General features: G+C 46.2%; 1 protein-coding gene across 1 annotated transcript in view; it reads right to left on the bottom strand.

Moving 5' to 3' along the window:
- Window positions 1–15,603, bottom strand: part of PGM2 (phosphoglucomutase 2) — a 29,925-nt gene extending 14,322 nt beyond the window's left edge. The window contains exons 1-7 of the mRNA XM_053922899.1: window positions 15,457–15,603; window positions 11,412–11,579; window positions 7,319–7,425; window positions 4,075–4,159; window positions 2,052–2,135; window positions 1,728–1,921; window positions 143–332 (exon numbers count right to left, since the gene is read on the bottom strand). Coding sequence (XP_053778874.1) covers window positions 143–332; window positions 1,728–1,921; window positions 2,052–2,135; window positions 4,075–4,159; window positions 7,319–7,425; window positions 11,412–11,579; window positions 15,457–15,540 — 912 coding nt within the window. The 5' untranslated portion in view covers window positions 15,541–15,603. The remainder of the gene's footprint in view (window positions 1–142; window positions 333–1,727; window positions 1,922–2,051; window positions 2,136–4,074; window positions 4,160–7,318; window positions 7,426–11,411; window positions 11,580–15,456) is intronic.
- Between the last annotated feature and the right edge of the window lie 701 nt (window positions 15,604–16,304).

The following is a 16,304-nucleotide window of genomic DNA, read 5'->3' on the forward strand; positions in this document are numbered from 1 at the left end:
TGAGAGATTAATAAATGTCAATATTTCCAATGATGAAATTATTTTTGTTCAGTATGACAAAAGCACATAAAAACATATTTTACTTGACAGTCCTAGTTTTGAATATAAGAGGTAAATTTTATAATTAAAAATATTAGGTTACCAAGACACCTTTACCCTCTTCGGGATTCGGGTATCTCACGGTTGGGAACTCCGGATCGGGGTCTTTCTGTTCGGGAACAGCCTCAGGGGGCACGAAGTCGAAAGCCCTGAAAGCCGACTGCACAAAGCGGTGGCCCACGCCGTGGACAGCGGTGTGCACAAACTTCAACTTGGTCTCCCTGTTCACGCTCCTAGGATCAGACACGCCATGGAAAATGATGAAATGCACAAACATGACTCTCAACACTGGAAGGTTCGCAACATGTCAAGGACCCGGATCCCTCAGAACGTAGGACATGAAGGTAATACAGATGTACGAGACCCCAAAGGATCATTCTAATTCCATTGTTTAAAAAAATGAAATAGAATGTACCTACTGTCTCCCAAGTACAAGAGCTCTCTCCCAACATATTCAGGTTTTAAACTGTATGCTGTAGTTACTTTCAGCAACTCTGATTGCTTTCAGAGTCTGTTTTATGACGCGGCACTCCCACCTAGGCAGGGTAAAAGAGCGAGCCCCGGGCTCAGGTTCCAGCCCCGGGCTCAGGTTCCAGCCCGCAGCCACTACCTGATGCACAGTAAACACTCGACTGGTATTAGAACTTGATAAAAGTAGTATTTACAATTGGTCAAAGAAGGATGTACTCTTCAACTTAATATGTTGGTACAACGGCCAATCTTTTTAAAGAAATCTAATTTGTTTTCCTACTTCACAACTCATACAAAAGTAAAAACCACCAATACATAAAAGATTTAACATTACAAAATATAAACATCCAAAAACTGATAAACAGCCCTGGCTGGTGTAGCTCAGTGGATTGAGTGCTGGCCTGCGAACCAAAGGGTCGCCGGTTCAATTCCTAGTCTATGGTACATGCCTGGGTTGCGGGCCAGGTCCCCAGTTGCAGGCTTAAGAAGCAACTACACATTGATGTTTCTCTCCCTCCCTTCCCCTTCTCTAGAAATAAATAAATAAAGTCTTTAAAAAAAAACCTGATAAACATTATCAAATTTTCTTAAAAGTTCAGGAAAAAATTCCCAAGATAACAATGGAAAGGAAAATAATATTTGAAAATAATGAAGTCTATTTTTCTATATAAACAAAGTGGTTTCACAAATGAAAAATGAACAAATACACAGAAAAGTATAGGTTAAATAAACATGAAAAATAGCTTATTTATAAGCATGCAAATAAAGTGAGATATTACTTCATCTAGCAAATTGGGAAACATGAAAAATGTGATAACACTCAGTGTAGGTAAGAGTGTGTGGATCATACACTATTGTTGGGAGAGTCAAATAGTACAACATTTTTGGAGAGCAATTTGTAAACCCTTATCAACTTTGTAAATGCACATACAATTCTGATGCCAGAAATGTACCTAAGGATACACGTTCCATGAAAATGTGTATCCTCAGGCATACACACACACACACACACACACACAAGTATTCCCGTAACTGCTCAAGAGCTCCTTGGAGTAGCCCCAACATGGAAACCCTGAGTCTTTGTGAAGTCCAATCAGAGGACGGAGGGAAGGCATGCAGATGTGTTTTGTCGTGAGGTGTGTGTACAATCCATTTACCTGTGAAAACAGTATTTGTTAAGGTCTTCATAGTAGTCCTTATTGATGGAAGCACTTGGGTCGTGAAGAAGTGGACTGCTATCGATTACAGAGTCATCCCAAGCTTGAGGCCACGGCTCTAGATTCTCTTCAATAGCTTGTGAAATCCCTTTATCATGAGGAGAGATGATCTGAGCTCCGTTATCCCAATAGACCTGGAGAATGCAGGGACACACCCAGACAGTTTAGGGATAATGGGAAAGCATCCATACCCTGTGCACCCAAACTGTAAAGGCTTACGCTCCACACGGAAGGACACACACGTGGAAACAAAAATAAAAGTACCTTATAACCATTATCCTGCTTCGGATTGTGCGAGGCGGTGATCATGAGTCCAGCACAAAGTTTCAAACGCGACACTGTGTAGGGCTGTCGTAGCAGGACACAAGCGAGTTTTAAACACAGACACTAGGTATACTTAACATGTCTATCGTTTATTGTCTGTCTGTACCAACTTGTTCCCGCTTAATAAACATAATATGTAAATATCATACTGTGTCATTTCATGCCGTACCCAAGGAGTATATTCTTTCTTTTTTTAAAGGTGACATTTAATCCCCACCTGAGGTTATGTTTATTGATTTTAGAGAGAGAAGAAAGGAGGGTGGGGGGAGCGAGGGAGAAAGAGAGAGAAACACTGATTGTAAGAGAGAAATATTGATGAGTTGCCTCCCTTATGAGCCTTGCCCAGGATAGAACCTGAAACCTAGGTGCGTGCCCTGACTGGGAATCAAACACACGACCTTTTGGTGTACAGGACAATGCTCCAGCCCACTGAGCCACCCGGCCAGGGCCCAAGCAGTGTACTCTCATTACCCTTAGAACTGGCTCACTGCTCAAAATTCTGGGATATGTACCCTGTTAACAAAGGAGAATATTTTCCTAGGTGCCTTCTTCTTACTGTCTTCTACTAGGTAGAGCTAGAAAACTCTCCAAACTGTAAGATGGTCTAAGCTTCCATTTCACATTCTTTTAAGTCTTCTTGGGACAGAACTTATGGATTCATTTATTTCCTCCAAGTGCTTTCTCTTCTCCCCACCCCCACCCCCACTGCCCCGCCTTGTTTTTAAGAAAAAGGTTGAATAACGAGGGCTCTTATGTCTGGCTCATTTGTCTTCCACTCCAGAATAAAATCTCCCTCTCTTGTATTTCTGCTCGGCTCCCATCTTTACGAGACTATTTCTCACAATGGGGAGGGGGGAGGCTTGTCCCCCTCTGGGTGCACGTGAGATTTCCCACACACGGGCAACCCGAAACTCCAGCCACCGGTCCCCTCCACCACCCCATTAAGAATCGAGTGGCTCTTTGTCCCCTTAGGAGTTATTTCACACCCCCATGTGTCCCAGAGCAAAGAAAAGGGACAGCCACGCCGTGGAGAGGGAAATGATCACGAGACACTCTTAATTCATGTCTGATATAAAAATAATAGCTATTAACACAGTACAGGAGACCAAGGACGCTCGAAAACACTGCATTTTTCCATCAAACAATGAAACGTGAACCACCTTTGAATGGGATATTGAGTGTGCACTGGCTTATTTATTTTACAGCCTCGAAGGAGGCGTATCTGTCTGTCGTGCCCCAGAGACAGTAAACGCAATACCAGTGGGCATCGCTGCTCCTTTATCAGTGCACCATCATTTCTACTTGATGTAACCAACGGCACTCAAATCACACTGTTGGCTTAATTTCTAAAAAATATATCCGTAGCATCTGGCCCCACTCTGAAAAGTTCTATCTTCTTAAAAACAACAGCTGCCATGGTCCCTACAGTCCTTTTCTTTAGATTCTGCTACATGAATTATTTGATTAAAATCTCACTAAAACATGCCAAGCATGCTTTCTGTACTGGCCATGAATACTGCTTAGAACGTACATTTGTATAAAAAGCTGGTGCACCAACCTGTCAAAAACATTCATGGCAAGACATGACTGCAGGTGAATTCAGATTCAGACACAAGAAGTTTCCTACTGTGATAACTGGGAAACAGAACTACAAACCAAACAAAGAAAAATACACAAACAAAAGACATTTTGCTAACCAGCTAAAATATCCTTCGAATGCAAGCAAAAGGAAAATTGCACTTAAAAAAAGTCAATTCTGATGAATCAAAAGCTGAACACCAGAGAAATACTCTGAGGATGTAGGAGAAAGATTCCTGGAGAGAAGACAGGATGCCCAATAAATGCCCAGGAGCTCTTCTGCCCTTCAACACCTGACTCCCGACAGCCCTCAAGCTTGTAACATTCAGCCCTGTCCCCTCCCCAACCCCATGACAGGAAATTATAAAATGAACCTGTTACTTACCACAAAAGGGGTGGGGGTTATGTCAGAAAACAGGTACACAGGAACCCCCTGAGTGATAAACGTGGTGGCAGCAAGCCGGGCAAACCTGGAAATGCCGTGTGACAGGGAGAAAGGAGAGCAGAGGTGTCAGGACCACGGGTGACAGTAAAGAAGGAAATGACTGCCCTGCCCAGCCACTTCTTTAGGTTCAGTAGAGCAGGGGAACGTTCATTTTGTGGCCATTGGTATAGAACCATGAAGCTGGATAAACCTTAGTAGGCACCTTATTCTACCCCTTTGTTTTACAGAAATAGGACTACAGCCGAGAGAGGCCAGATAATGGGTCCCATGTCCAGCAGTCACTTCGCAGCAGACCAGGCCCAGTCCCAAGTCTTTCAACTCCCTGTCTCTCTCAGTGGTACCCGACCAAGAGGGATTCTGCCCCATGGGACATTGAAGTGTCTGGAGACCCTTCTGGTTGTCTTTGGAAGTGGGGTAAGGTCCCGCTGGGAGTTAGTGGGTGTGAGTCAGGGATGCCACTGAACAGCCTACGATGCCCAGGGCCGTCCTTTGCAGCAAAGAGTTTGCTGGCCCGTGTGAAGCCCCATGTCCGTAGTGCAGAGGGTGAGGAACTCGAGCCCAAAGCTGTCGCAACCCAGTGGAGACCACGCAGACTAGCATTTCATTACATGGTATCATGTTGGCATGTCCGTGTGTGTGTGTGTCATGTATGCATAAGCAACACACACACATTTGACATATTTATATCTTGGCTCCATTCAGCTCTTAAAAAAGGCTTAAATCTTCGTCCCTGGCATTTCTGTTAAGTTCGACAGCAGCCGGCTTCGGGCAGGGCACATGGCACCAAGCCTTTCTTCATGCTTGGAGTGCAACGCTTGCCCACAGCAAGTGAGCGCTTTCCTTCCAAAGAACAACATTAGGCCATTACAGAATTAACCCGGTCATTCATTCTCTCCCCAAATCTGGGAGCTGGCTGTGCCACAAGAGAGCTCTGCACTTTAACAATTCAAAATCCCTACAACCCAGAGTCATTAATACAAGAAAAAATTTTGACAGAAAAGAAAAAAGGAGTCTCCATAGGGCAAAGTCACAAAAATAGCAAAATTCATCAAAAACAAGCTTAATAAAAATCTGAATGAAACTATATTTGCTAGAATGAACGGCATGGAGTCACTTCCACCCTCGTGAACACTGATCACATGCCAGGCTGACCTTAACGTTGGCAAAGGAGCCACTCAACACGCAGGGTGGGGCGAAAGCAGGTTCCTGCTGTGAGCACACAGAACAGGGGCTTGTTCCTGTGGAATTACTCATTAGTTACTGTGTCATTTCCCATGGGAACGACTGTAAACCTACTTTTGCTCCAGCTTGTGTGTTCGATGATATACATATGAACGTTCTGAGCTACAAGTGTGCACAAAACAATTCAATGTGCCCTCTGTGTATGCTTCATGGTTGCCTCTCATGCTCCCCACTCGGTATATGAAGTTGGAAGATTAAAGAACAAATAGCCATTTCCTTAGGTAAAACTCTGAGACTACAAGAGTATCCGGCTCTTGAAGAAGATTCCATTGATCTTCTTCACTGATCACACTTGCTTTGCCATGCTTAGTACTTAGGTTACAGTCTCCAACAGCTTGCGCGTGGTGGTGACAGCAGTCCTGAGCGCCACCCCACCCCAGCCCCTCCCACCCAACTCTGACACCTGAACCATAACTTCAGTAGAATTAATAACATCAGCTACTTTTGGGAAACAATGTGGCTCCAAGGCTAGAGCAAGAAGTATCTGTACCTCAACTGACAACGTTAACATAGGTAAACACTGAGTGGCAACCAGGAACAGGGAAGTCAGCCTAAAGAGAAAAAATCTGAGAAGCTGAAGAGAGTTCGCCACACAGACACACGGTCTGTGCTACCGCTAGAGAGCCTGGCCTGTCCTGTCCTGCCCCACCCCACCCCGCCCCGGGGCAGTAAAGCACGCCCGTAACCTAATTCTAACTGTAAGTTCATGAACTGAAAACTGACAAACCGATACTCGGGTTCCTATAGCATCACTCTCTTGTAAAGGTGTTCATGTGTGTCCATCCCTGAGAGCTACAGCTTCTCTCTTGCTTTGTTGAAAAAAAATCACATTTTTGAGCCTGCAGCTGAAGACCAGAAATCTTAGGTCACCCTGAGTTCAATGTGGGGAGTGACATCACCCAGTCCTTGGCCTGGACCATGGTCCCTTCCTCACAGCTGCACATCTGTTCCCATTAATGCTTTTCTCTTAGACCGCAAGCTCCTGAAAGGCAAAGATTAGGCCTCAGTGAACTCGTCCACCACTCTCAAGGTAATGAGAACTTCATTAATGTTAAACATTTGTATGTTCTAATCTAAGAGACTACTAATGCTTACACTCTGAAGCAATAAAAAAATTCATAATAGGTAAGTATTCATGTAAAAAAAAAAAAAGGCCCCACTCCACGATTAAGAGCAGGGATTGGCAAACTGCACTCATTTTGTAAATAGGGTTTTATTGGAGCACGGCCCCGCCTGCTCCGTTACAGACTGCCCTCGGCTGGTTGTGCGCCATGTGGCAGAACCAGCAGTTGTGACAGAGTGTTTGATCTACAACATGTAAGGTGTTTATTACTTGCCTTTTAGAGAAAAAGCTGGCCAACTTGTGGCACTAGCCTCTTTAGGCTTAAATTGTGGCTCCTTCTTTCCCTTTATGATCTTAGAGCAGAGAAAAAAGTACATGCCTTATAGGGTTCAATGACTAAATACGTAAGGGCCTAGCTCACACTAAGCACTCAAATGACTGCTATTCTAACATCGCCGTCATCGTGACTATCATCGTCTCCCTACAGCTTCATGAGAGAGAGCCCCACTGGTCTGTGAATGTGACGAGAATGCAGCTTGGAATGGGCCTTCAAGAACGGGAAGGAGCTCATGAGGCTTATGAGTACTGGGAGAAAAAAAAGTACATTAAAGGAAGAAAGTGAGAAGACACATGTGAGAAGAAATTCTTAACAAACTTTCTTTCATTTAGGTATGTATTAAATTCTAAATTGTCAAAATAATTCCACTGTCTTAGCCCTAATGTAAAACCAGAATTTTTAAAAGTTGCAAACAGAATTTACCTTTCATTTGTTGTAGTTAAGCAATGAGGCTGACAAATGGTTTTCAAAGGCTAGCCATTGAAATAGCGACAAAACACACTACAAAACACACTACAAAGAAAAAGAGTGTCTTCAAATACCTTCTGCTGCTGCCTCCACTCGCTGGGTGAGCTCGAGCATCAAAGCTGATCACGACACCTCTTTGCTTAAGGTCACTGAATTGTTTTCCAAGGTATCTGCAAAATCCCTAAAAAGAATACCCCATGGATTAAAAGAGTATGTATGTTTTAACACTTCAAATGTATATGGTAAGTTGGTAAATTTTTCTCTACTTCCACAGGAGACATTGTTGCAGAAAGGGGAGAAATCCTTCAGCAATTAAACAAGGTGAACGAACAGGAAAACAAAAACTTTATTGTTGATCTATATGTATCAGGTACTATATCAGACACTTAATATCTAAAATCACTAACCCCTGGTCCACTTTGCCAAGAAGCCCCATTTTATCAATGAGGAAACTAAGACCCAGAGAGGCTCAGTGACCTGTCCAGACACATGAGTGGCAGAGCCTGGATTTGTCCCCCAGGTCTGGTTAGAGGTGGTTCAGTGGGGGGGTTAAAGCACAGTGTCAGTGGGTTTGGGCTCCGCTCTGCCACCTCTGAGCAAATAACGAGTTCCTTAATTTCCTGGCGCCTCAGTTTCCTCTTCTGTGAAACAGGAATGACACAGTACCTACCTCAGCAGGCTTTGTAAGGATTAAATGAGTGAAATATGCCAAGTGCCGAGAATCTAACACCAGAGAAGCACTACATGTTGCTGTTAGGAGCACTGTTGTTCTTGTTACTTTCCTTCAAAGCCTGCACTCCTTCTTTAACACGAGTTCCAGGGGCCTGAGGACAGGGGCTTGTTTCACATATTTCTGCCTGCTCCGTACCGTCAGAGGTCAACGAAACTCAATACGTTTGATAAGGTTTTGACAACTGACTGATCGGACACGTTCTGTGTTTCTCTGTTTGTGATACTGGTTTTCAGCAGGTGGAGGGCTTCAGGAGGTGATGCCAGTCTGACAACACGATACAGCCAATTCTACGCAGTAAGAGTCCACACAATCTGGGCCAGCGCGCCCGCTAGAAACGAAGAACGCACCACTCCTGTACTGCAGTGGGAGCGATAACATCACCTCCACCTGAAGTGCGAAAGACTGGAAAACAGGGAACTTTGAATTCAATCAGTTTAGGGTACTGGATAAAACCGGATATACCACAGAACAAAGAGAACAAAGGTTGATTGGGTAATGATGATGGTTCATATTACTCATTTCATTCTGGCTGAAGGAAATCATTTTGGCAGGGAGGGTACCTCACGGCTTTGTTGCCAGGGCAGGGCCTGTTTAGAATGCCGTTTGTTTTTCCTAGACACACAGACACACACACACACACACACACAGCTTCAGGCCTATCTCCTGAGGCTGAGTGATACAAAGAAATAAGGACACATGTGTATTGGTTTTGTGGGTTCCCCTGAAGGAGATGACGTGCTCACCTGCTAGGGCTTACAAGAGTGATGGTACCCTCTTCCCATCCCTGGCTGATTCCTGTTGTGGCCCCTAAGTTCAAGGGGACAAAAAGCATTTAGCCTTGGTCCCAAATCCTCCCATCTCCACACTGTCTGAAAAGACCGTGGGGCTGCCTGAGTCTAAGGACCCAAGAGAAGGGCCCAGAAAAGACCCAGGGCAGGATGCTACGGGAGGTTCTCTGAACTGAAATGTTATCCTAGGACACAAGAAATAAACTTTGGATGGCTTCAAAGGGTCAAACTATGATCCATGTGTAAAAGCTACAGAAAGAGAGATGTCGACCCCAAACAGTGAAACCATTCTTTAACGACAGCAGTGCAAGGGCGGGATGGCTATTTCGGAAGATGGCAAGTTCTCCATCCCTGACGTCTCGTGACACGGCTAAGTAACCCAAGAGGAAATCGTGACCTCTACGAATGAGGCAAACAATACAAAAAAATGTCCCTCTAGTCTCCGTCCTGTTTCCCTTCTGGGTGTTCTTGACTCACATACATCTGCTTCTTAAATCCAACCAGATGAACTTGGGGACACCTTTAGGAGCGTCCACCGCAGAGACCAGCGGGCAGGGGGCCGAGGTCACGGTGGAAGCCAGCACATTCCTTCAGGTCACCCCTCCCCGAGGCTGGGAGGGGAAGCCTGGGGCGTTTCTCCTGGGAACCCTTTTCCTCTGATGTGGAAACCGCTCCTAAGGCTTCAAAACGCCCTGCTGCTCTCACAACTCTCCTAACTCTGAACATGCCTCCTCCTGCTGGAAGCGCGCCAGTGCAGGCTGGGTGACCACTTCGGAGTGCTGGGATTGTGGGGAAATTATCCCAAGAGGTAGCCGACTGTACGAGATGACCTTCAAGGGCTCATCTTAGTTTTGTAGGCGTCTCAGCATTGCAGTGTGCAGTCCCAGAAGAGACCGACTCCTCTAGGGAGGAGGAGGTTTGAGGTAGGTACTAAGACCTTCCTGGGGATAGGCTGCATCGTTCCTAGGAACTAGATGTGGATGAATGCAGGAGAAAGACCCGGCATTCACTGAGAAGCCACTGAATCCCCTACAGTTGGGCCAACTAATTTTCCAAAGATGGTCATGCCAATACATCCCATCCCACAGGATCCTCTCCTGTGACATGAGGTTCCTTCAATGACAGGTGGGTGTCAACATACCCTCTTCTTAAATATGAACAGCCTTACTGACTTGCTTTTAACAAGCATAATATGGTGGGAGTAACTGACTTGGGGTGACTTTCAAGGCCAGGTTAGAAAAGTCAATAGAGCCCCCACCTGGCACCCACACTCTCTCTGGATGGTTCCCCAGCCCCACGTTGTGAGGAAGCCAGGCCTCAAGCAGTGGTCCAGCCCCGGCTCGGATCTCAGCCAGCAGCCAGCACCAACTGCAGACCTGTGAGTGAGGGAGCTTCCAGGGGGCTCCAGGCTCCTCGCTGGCCCAGGTGATGCCACGTGTAACAGAGATTAGCTGTCTCCACTAAGCTCTACTCACTTTACAGATTTGTGAGGAAAATAGACTGTTTAAAATCACTGTTTTGGGTGATTTATTCTATAGCCCTAGTAATGCATCTTATTAGGGTTTTGCTACAACATGCCCAACTGCCTTTTATGCTGGGAGATGCGTGTAAGGTACATGTGCTCACCAGTCAGTTTGACCAGCCTTTTCTTTCCCAGAATTAAGGTGGCCTTCATTTGTCACAGGTCTAAGTTGTTAAAGAGCCTGGAGAATCTGTTTGCCTTCATTTCCCTCATAAACAGACCTCTCCATACTCAGTGGCAGCCCTTCTGTCTTGTCAAAGGCTTCATCTCTGTTTCCTAAAGTTGGGCCTAGACCCTGACATTTGTGAGTAAAACTCACAAATGAAGGCCAGGGCACTCAGCAACAATCTCCACCCGGGCTCTACCTTCACCCCAAAGAGAACTGGCTCGTGGTTACTCGGGCGGTTAGAAAAGCTTTGCAATGCTTGCATCTGTGCAACTGCAACAAAAATGAACTTGCTCTGGAATGAAAGATCCATGCGTCTGTGTCCGTCATTATTATATTCCCAATGTCTGGCGCATGGTACGCATTCAATAAATCTCTGTTACATGAATGAATGAATGGTTGCGTGAGTTTGAAACAAGCGCTGCTTCAGCCAACTGCCCAAGCCTTACTTTATGGAGTAGACTCCCTGTGCCGGGACAACCCACGAGACCGGGCCGTAATGAAAACAAGTGAGGCCTGTCGACCACAAAGGGAGCCTGGGGTTCAACTAATCACACAAAGAGGCCATGAGACTGAGGTGGCGTTAATGCCTGAGCAGCCTAAGTGAGCAAACCAAAACCTGTGAGACAAATCAAAATCAACGCTTGTAAATGCCTCAAGGTTAAGAGATCAAACCTAAGGACACCAACTACAAATACACCTGAGCTTTCCCAGGTAAGTAACCGCTTGAGCTATAGCCCATCTATTAGTCTCCTTGCTTTGCTTCTGCCTCTTCTCAAGAAAAGTCTTTCGCCCAGCTCTGGTCAGAGTAGGGCTTCGAACCATTTCCAGTTTGGTGCTGCCTGATTCAAATAGATTTTTTGCTCAGATAAACCCTTCAAGTTTTTAATATGCCTCAGTTTATCTTGTAACAGCGGGTACGTGTTAAGAATAACTGAGTCACAAACACACGTGGTACCTGTGTAGTCTGGATGATGGTCAAGTCATTCATACGAGACACTCCCACTCCCATGGCAGCTCGGAGGCCAGCTGTCCCAAACTCCATGCGAGCCCCGAAACATTTCTGGAGTTCTGCTTTATCGCCTTCTGCAATCAGTTGTTTCACGGACTCCAAAGTTAAGGGATTCTGCAAAACACAAAGGTGTGTACCAGATACAGCTAGGTAGATAACAGAATGATTCCACCTGGGGCAGGGAGACTCCATCTAAGCTTTTCAATATTTCAATATTTTGATGCTTTTTATATTTCAAATATAAAGTGATTTTTGAATTATAATGAATGATATTGTGATAAATAAGAAATATATTTAGTTTTAGAATAGTTTAGAATAGGTATATACAGGGGTGGGCAAAAGTAGGTTTAGGGTCGTGAGTATGTGGAACAGAGTTACTAAAGCTACTGGAATAACCCAAACCTGCATGTCTTTTTCCACGTGAAGTGTAAACCTACTTTTGCCTGCATCTGTATTTAGTCTTTCCCTTTATAATGTATTATTATTTTCTTTCCTACCAAGGCAAGCAATTTGGAAAAATGGAATGAACTTAGAGGTTGTGGGGTTTAATACCAGAATGAAATCTCGGCCACATCACCACTCACCAACGCTATTCACTTGTGCAAACAAGTCTAGAATGTTCCTTACAAGATGGTTTTGAGGTGGTTTACATTAGATTAACGTAAAACATCTTTGTCTGCCTGGTACTTAGTTGTAATCAAATTTTCCTCCTTAATGTTTTCAAATTTTCCCAGAGAGCAAAAGATTATACAATTTAAATCAAAACTTTTTTTCTGTAGTGTTTTATAACTTGTACAACGATTTCACATACCTGGTCAAACTTGAATCTTGTAATGACTTCAAGGGGCAGACAAGTAACAAGAACCCCGTTTTACAGATGGAGGCTCCTCAGAGAGTAAGAGACTTGTCTAAACTACATGGTAGGTGTGAACTCTGTGCCTTTTCTCTCATACTCACGGCTTCAAACAGACGTTCACATGAATCATTTAAGTTCACTTTACGCTGCCCTTTTTTCTTTGTGCAACAGCTGCAGAAAATGTTCAGAAGGAGAAAAATGGCAATCATGCCAATTCCCTATTGGACATTTTAAATTAAGAACTAGAATAGAGGAATTACTTTATTTCTACTTTACAGTCATCATCTCACTAGATGAACACGCAGGCGTGATATGGCTACATAATTAAACTTTGAAATGCTCTTACAATAAAACCTTGGCCTCCTGGAATTAAGCCCACATTTCCTGATTGCTCCAGAATCAAGAGGAATTAAGTGAAAGCCTGCCCCTTTGGTTAAAAGCAAAAGACCCCGATCACAGAGCACAAGCTGACCAATCAGATTGGCAGGTGCCCCCAATGAAGGGCTCAGGTCTGGAACAAAAAAGAATTCCAAATAATATTTGCTGAGAGAATGAGAAAACCAAAACTTTGACACCACACCCAACATCTGGTGATTCTCAGTATTGATGTGAAAAATTCTAATTGGCCTTTGGTCTCTACCAAAAAAACAAAATAATTGGCCTTCGTGTCTATAAAAGGCCAATAGCTTGAGAGAAACCAAAGGAGAAGTGATAAGAAAGGAAAGTCCAGTGGGCAGTAGGAGTGAGAATCAACGCAAGGGAGTGACCAAAGCTGACAGCAGCTAAAGACAAAAGTGAAGTCTCAGTGGAAATGCAGGGTGCTTTGTCGCCCGGGGGGCTCAGACCCAGGGGCTGTAAAGCTTTCAGCTAGCAGGAAGTTTCCTCTTGCTGCCTGTCTCAAACCAAAGAGGAAATTGGGAGAGGAAAGAAGAGAAGTGGTAGATATTAAAAAGTAAGAAGGACAACAACCCCTCATCTCTGCCCAGGGAGTGGACAGATACAACACTGTGGAAATTAGGTGTTTATTTCTCCAAAGAGAAAGTTTTAGGAACAATTCATTACCACCTAAAAGTTTTCTACACACTGCGAGTTACTAAGTTATCAGAGATGGAAGCACTTTCCTTCCCTAGAGAATTACAAGGCTGTCTTTTCAAGAAAGCAGAAATGTTGCCAACAGCATCCAGAAACAGGAGGTGCTTTTCCTCTACAGGGGCCAGAAGGTAAAGAGGGAGGAGACAGGAGGCCCCGCCCTGGTGGCAGGATCTGCAATCTTCTTCATTTACTCAACAACTACTTCAGGCACAGGGAGCTCCCCCCACCTTTTCAAAACTTTGTATTACAAAAGACCTGCTAGTGCCAGTCTGTGCTAACTGAAAGAAAGAAATCGAAAGAGGATTTTTGCCTTTACCAAAAAAAGTGAGACGTGAAAACCGCAGTCAGCCTGTGTTTGGCAGCAGCCATGATAGAAGCAGCGGCACCCCCAGCAGCAATGGCCCTGCAAGCTCCCGCCCGGGATCCACACGCAGCATCTCAGCATCAGGCCACCAGAGCCGGGAACTGTGTCTGTGAGCTGGGACCTGTGCTTTATCTCGGCTCATTCCGTGCATCTTTTAGCAAGATGTGTCCTAAGGGATTGAGAAGCCTATGAGCTCATAGGGTGTTAGTATAAAACTGGACGTAATTGTTTTGATCATGATGAATGAAATAACGACGTTGTGTGTGTGCTGAACTTGCCTGCATCCACCACCATGCTAGCTACACTCAGAGAAAGAACCTTGAAAGCTGCCCAGGTTACTATTGGTTCTGCCAGTCTATCAAGTGGTCTCTCCAATAATGAAGAAGATGGAAAGTCTGTTGCTAGAGTGGCCTGATGGTATACAAAGCATGGTGTGTATTTATCACATCACTCCTGCTTTTACTATATTTTAGGATTATTTTATGCTTTATGTGTTATATGGTATCACTTGGTAGGTTATTTTTTGGGTCAGGGAGTGCTGAAAATATTTTCCATATAAATTAATGGTAATTGCTTCCTTGCTTTCCGCCCTTTGAGCTTACCAAGGTTCATCATGGGAACGTTCTACATGGGAACGTTCTACCTTCAGATCACGGAGGGACCCTGTGTCTACTGTGTGTCCCCACTGCATAAACCGTGAGAGTTTGCGAAGGCGTGGTCAGGCCCTGCTACCTGACTTGCTGGAGCCCAGTACAAAGCAAAAAACGGGACCCCTCACTCAACAATTGTTAAGAATTTCAAGACAGGAGCGGAGTACTTAACCAAGTGCTGGGCCCTTCTAGAAGGGGTCCTGTGCAACCCCCAAGGGATCGCATGCCTTTCAAGTCAGCGCTGGAGACAGATATTAAACAAATAAGCCAACAAACACGCCCCCCCCCCCCCCACCATGAGAAACAAGTTCAGCAGAGGAGAGCAGAGAACATTCCAAGAAAACAAACAGCAAGCAGAAAAGAACAAGGAGGAAGCCGGAGACTCCAAGTTACAGAGGAGAGAGGGAGGCAAGTCTGCAGCTGGCTTCCCGATTCTCTCTTTGCTGCAGCATCTAAGCGGGTGAACAGAGCTAGGGGTGCAGGGTCCAAGGGGTTTCCTCCCATCTCAGCAAAGTCAGAGAATTGAGAAAGAAGCTTGAAGTCAGGGGAGCGCAACCGGGAGGACCCGTGTTTGCAACCCTGCCCCTGGGAGCTGTGGGTGGGAATGCTGCCCTAAGGAGCCGAAGGAAGAGGCAGACGGCGCGATTTGCGGCGGGGGTAGGGGTGGGGGTTGTACTTGAGACTGCTGAGGACCAGACGAACGCACCTGGTCCCCAACGAGCAAAACCCCTGCGCCCGGCCAGGTTAGGGCCAGCCGGCTGTCTCCCCGATTCCGGAACTTGCAGCCCCGGCCGGTCTGCGGGCTGGTTGTGTCCCGGGGCAACCTTTCCCGGACAAACTCGGAATGTGCCCCACGCCGGCGGGGCCGGAGAGGCCTGGCCGCCGCGCCCGTCTTCCCGTGGGAGGGGAGGCAAGGAAGGAAGCGCGGGCCGCGCCGCTCGCCGCAGGAAAGGCGGCGCGGCGCCGGGGGGAGCAAGCAGAGGACCTCGCGCCTCCTCCCGGCGCCCCGAGCCTCCGGTCGCCCCTCACCTTGTCCCACCGAAGCCACCTGGCTGTCTCCTGGTCCAGCCGGGTGTCCGCGCCCGAGCCACAGCCTCCCTGAGCCGCCGCCATCCCCACGCTGCCACCACCAGGCTCAAGAGGTGCGGGTGTCGCTCGGGCGGTCCCGCGGGGCGGGGACCGGGAGCTGCGCTGCAGAACCAACCCGGCCCGCAGGAAACTGACGCCCTGCCGCTGAGCACGCCCCTTGCAGTTCACCCGCGCGCCTCTGGGGGCGGCGGCCCAGGTAGAAGGGTGAAAGGGAGGTGGGTTGCTGGGTCCTGCCTATCATCAGTGAGAAGGTTCCTAGGTCACCCCCATTCATACAACAGCTATTCACTGAGTTCCTGCTGTGCGCCAGGCACCGGGTCAGGTGCTGGAATCCAAGGATGGGTAAACTCAGGACCCTAAAAGTTAAGTAGAAATTCTGAGGGTCAACAATAACCGAGAAAATGCTTATAAAAAAAGGAAGAGGCTCTGGCTGTGGTTCGATTCCCAGTCAGGGCACATGCCTGGGCTGCAGGCCAGGTCCCCAGTCTGGGGCATGCGAGAGGCAACTGATTGATGTATCTCTCACTCATAGATGATTCTCTCTCCTTTTCTCCCTCCCTCCCCTCTCTCTAAAAGTAAATAAATAAAATCTTTTAAAAAAGAACAAAAGAGGGAGGATGAAGAGAGAGGATGGTCCAAAGACTGCACTTATGTGGACAGCTTACTTATTTCAGAGCAAGGGGACAGGCCTACCCCCCCCCCATGAATGGTACAGGGTCGACTGTATACCCATATAGGAAAAAGAAAAAAATAAACGAGCCCCTAGATCATATCACAGATGCATTCCC

This window comes from Desmodus rotundus, chromosome 4, assembly GCF_022682495.2.
Source record: "Desmodus rotundus isolate HL8 chromosome 4, HLdesRot8A.1, whole genome shotgun sequence".
NCBI lineage: Eukaryota > Metazoa > Chordata > Mammalia > Chiroptera > Phyllostomidae > Desmodus > Desmodus rotundus.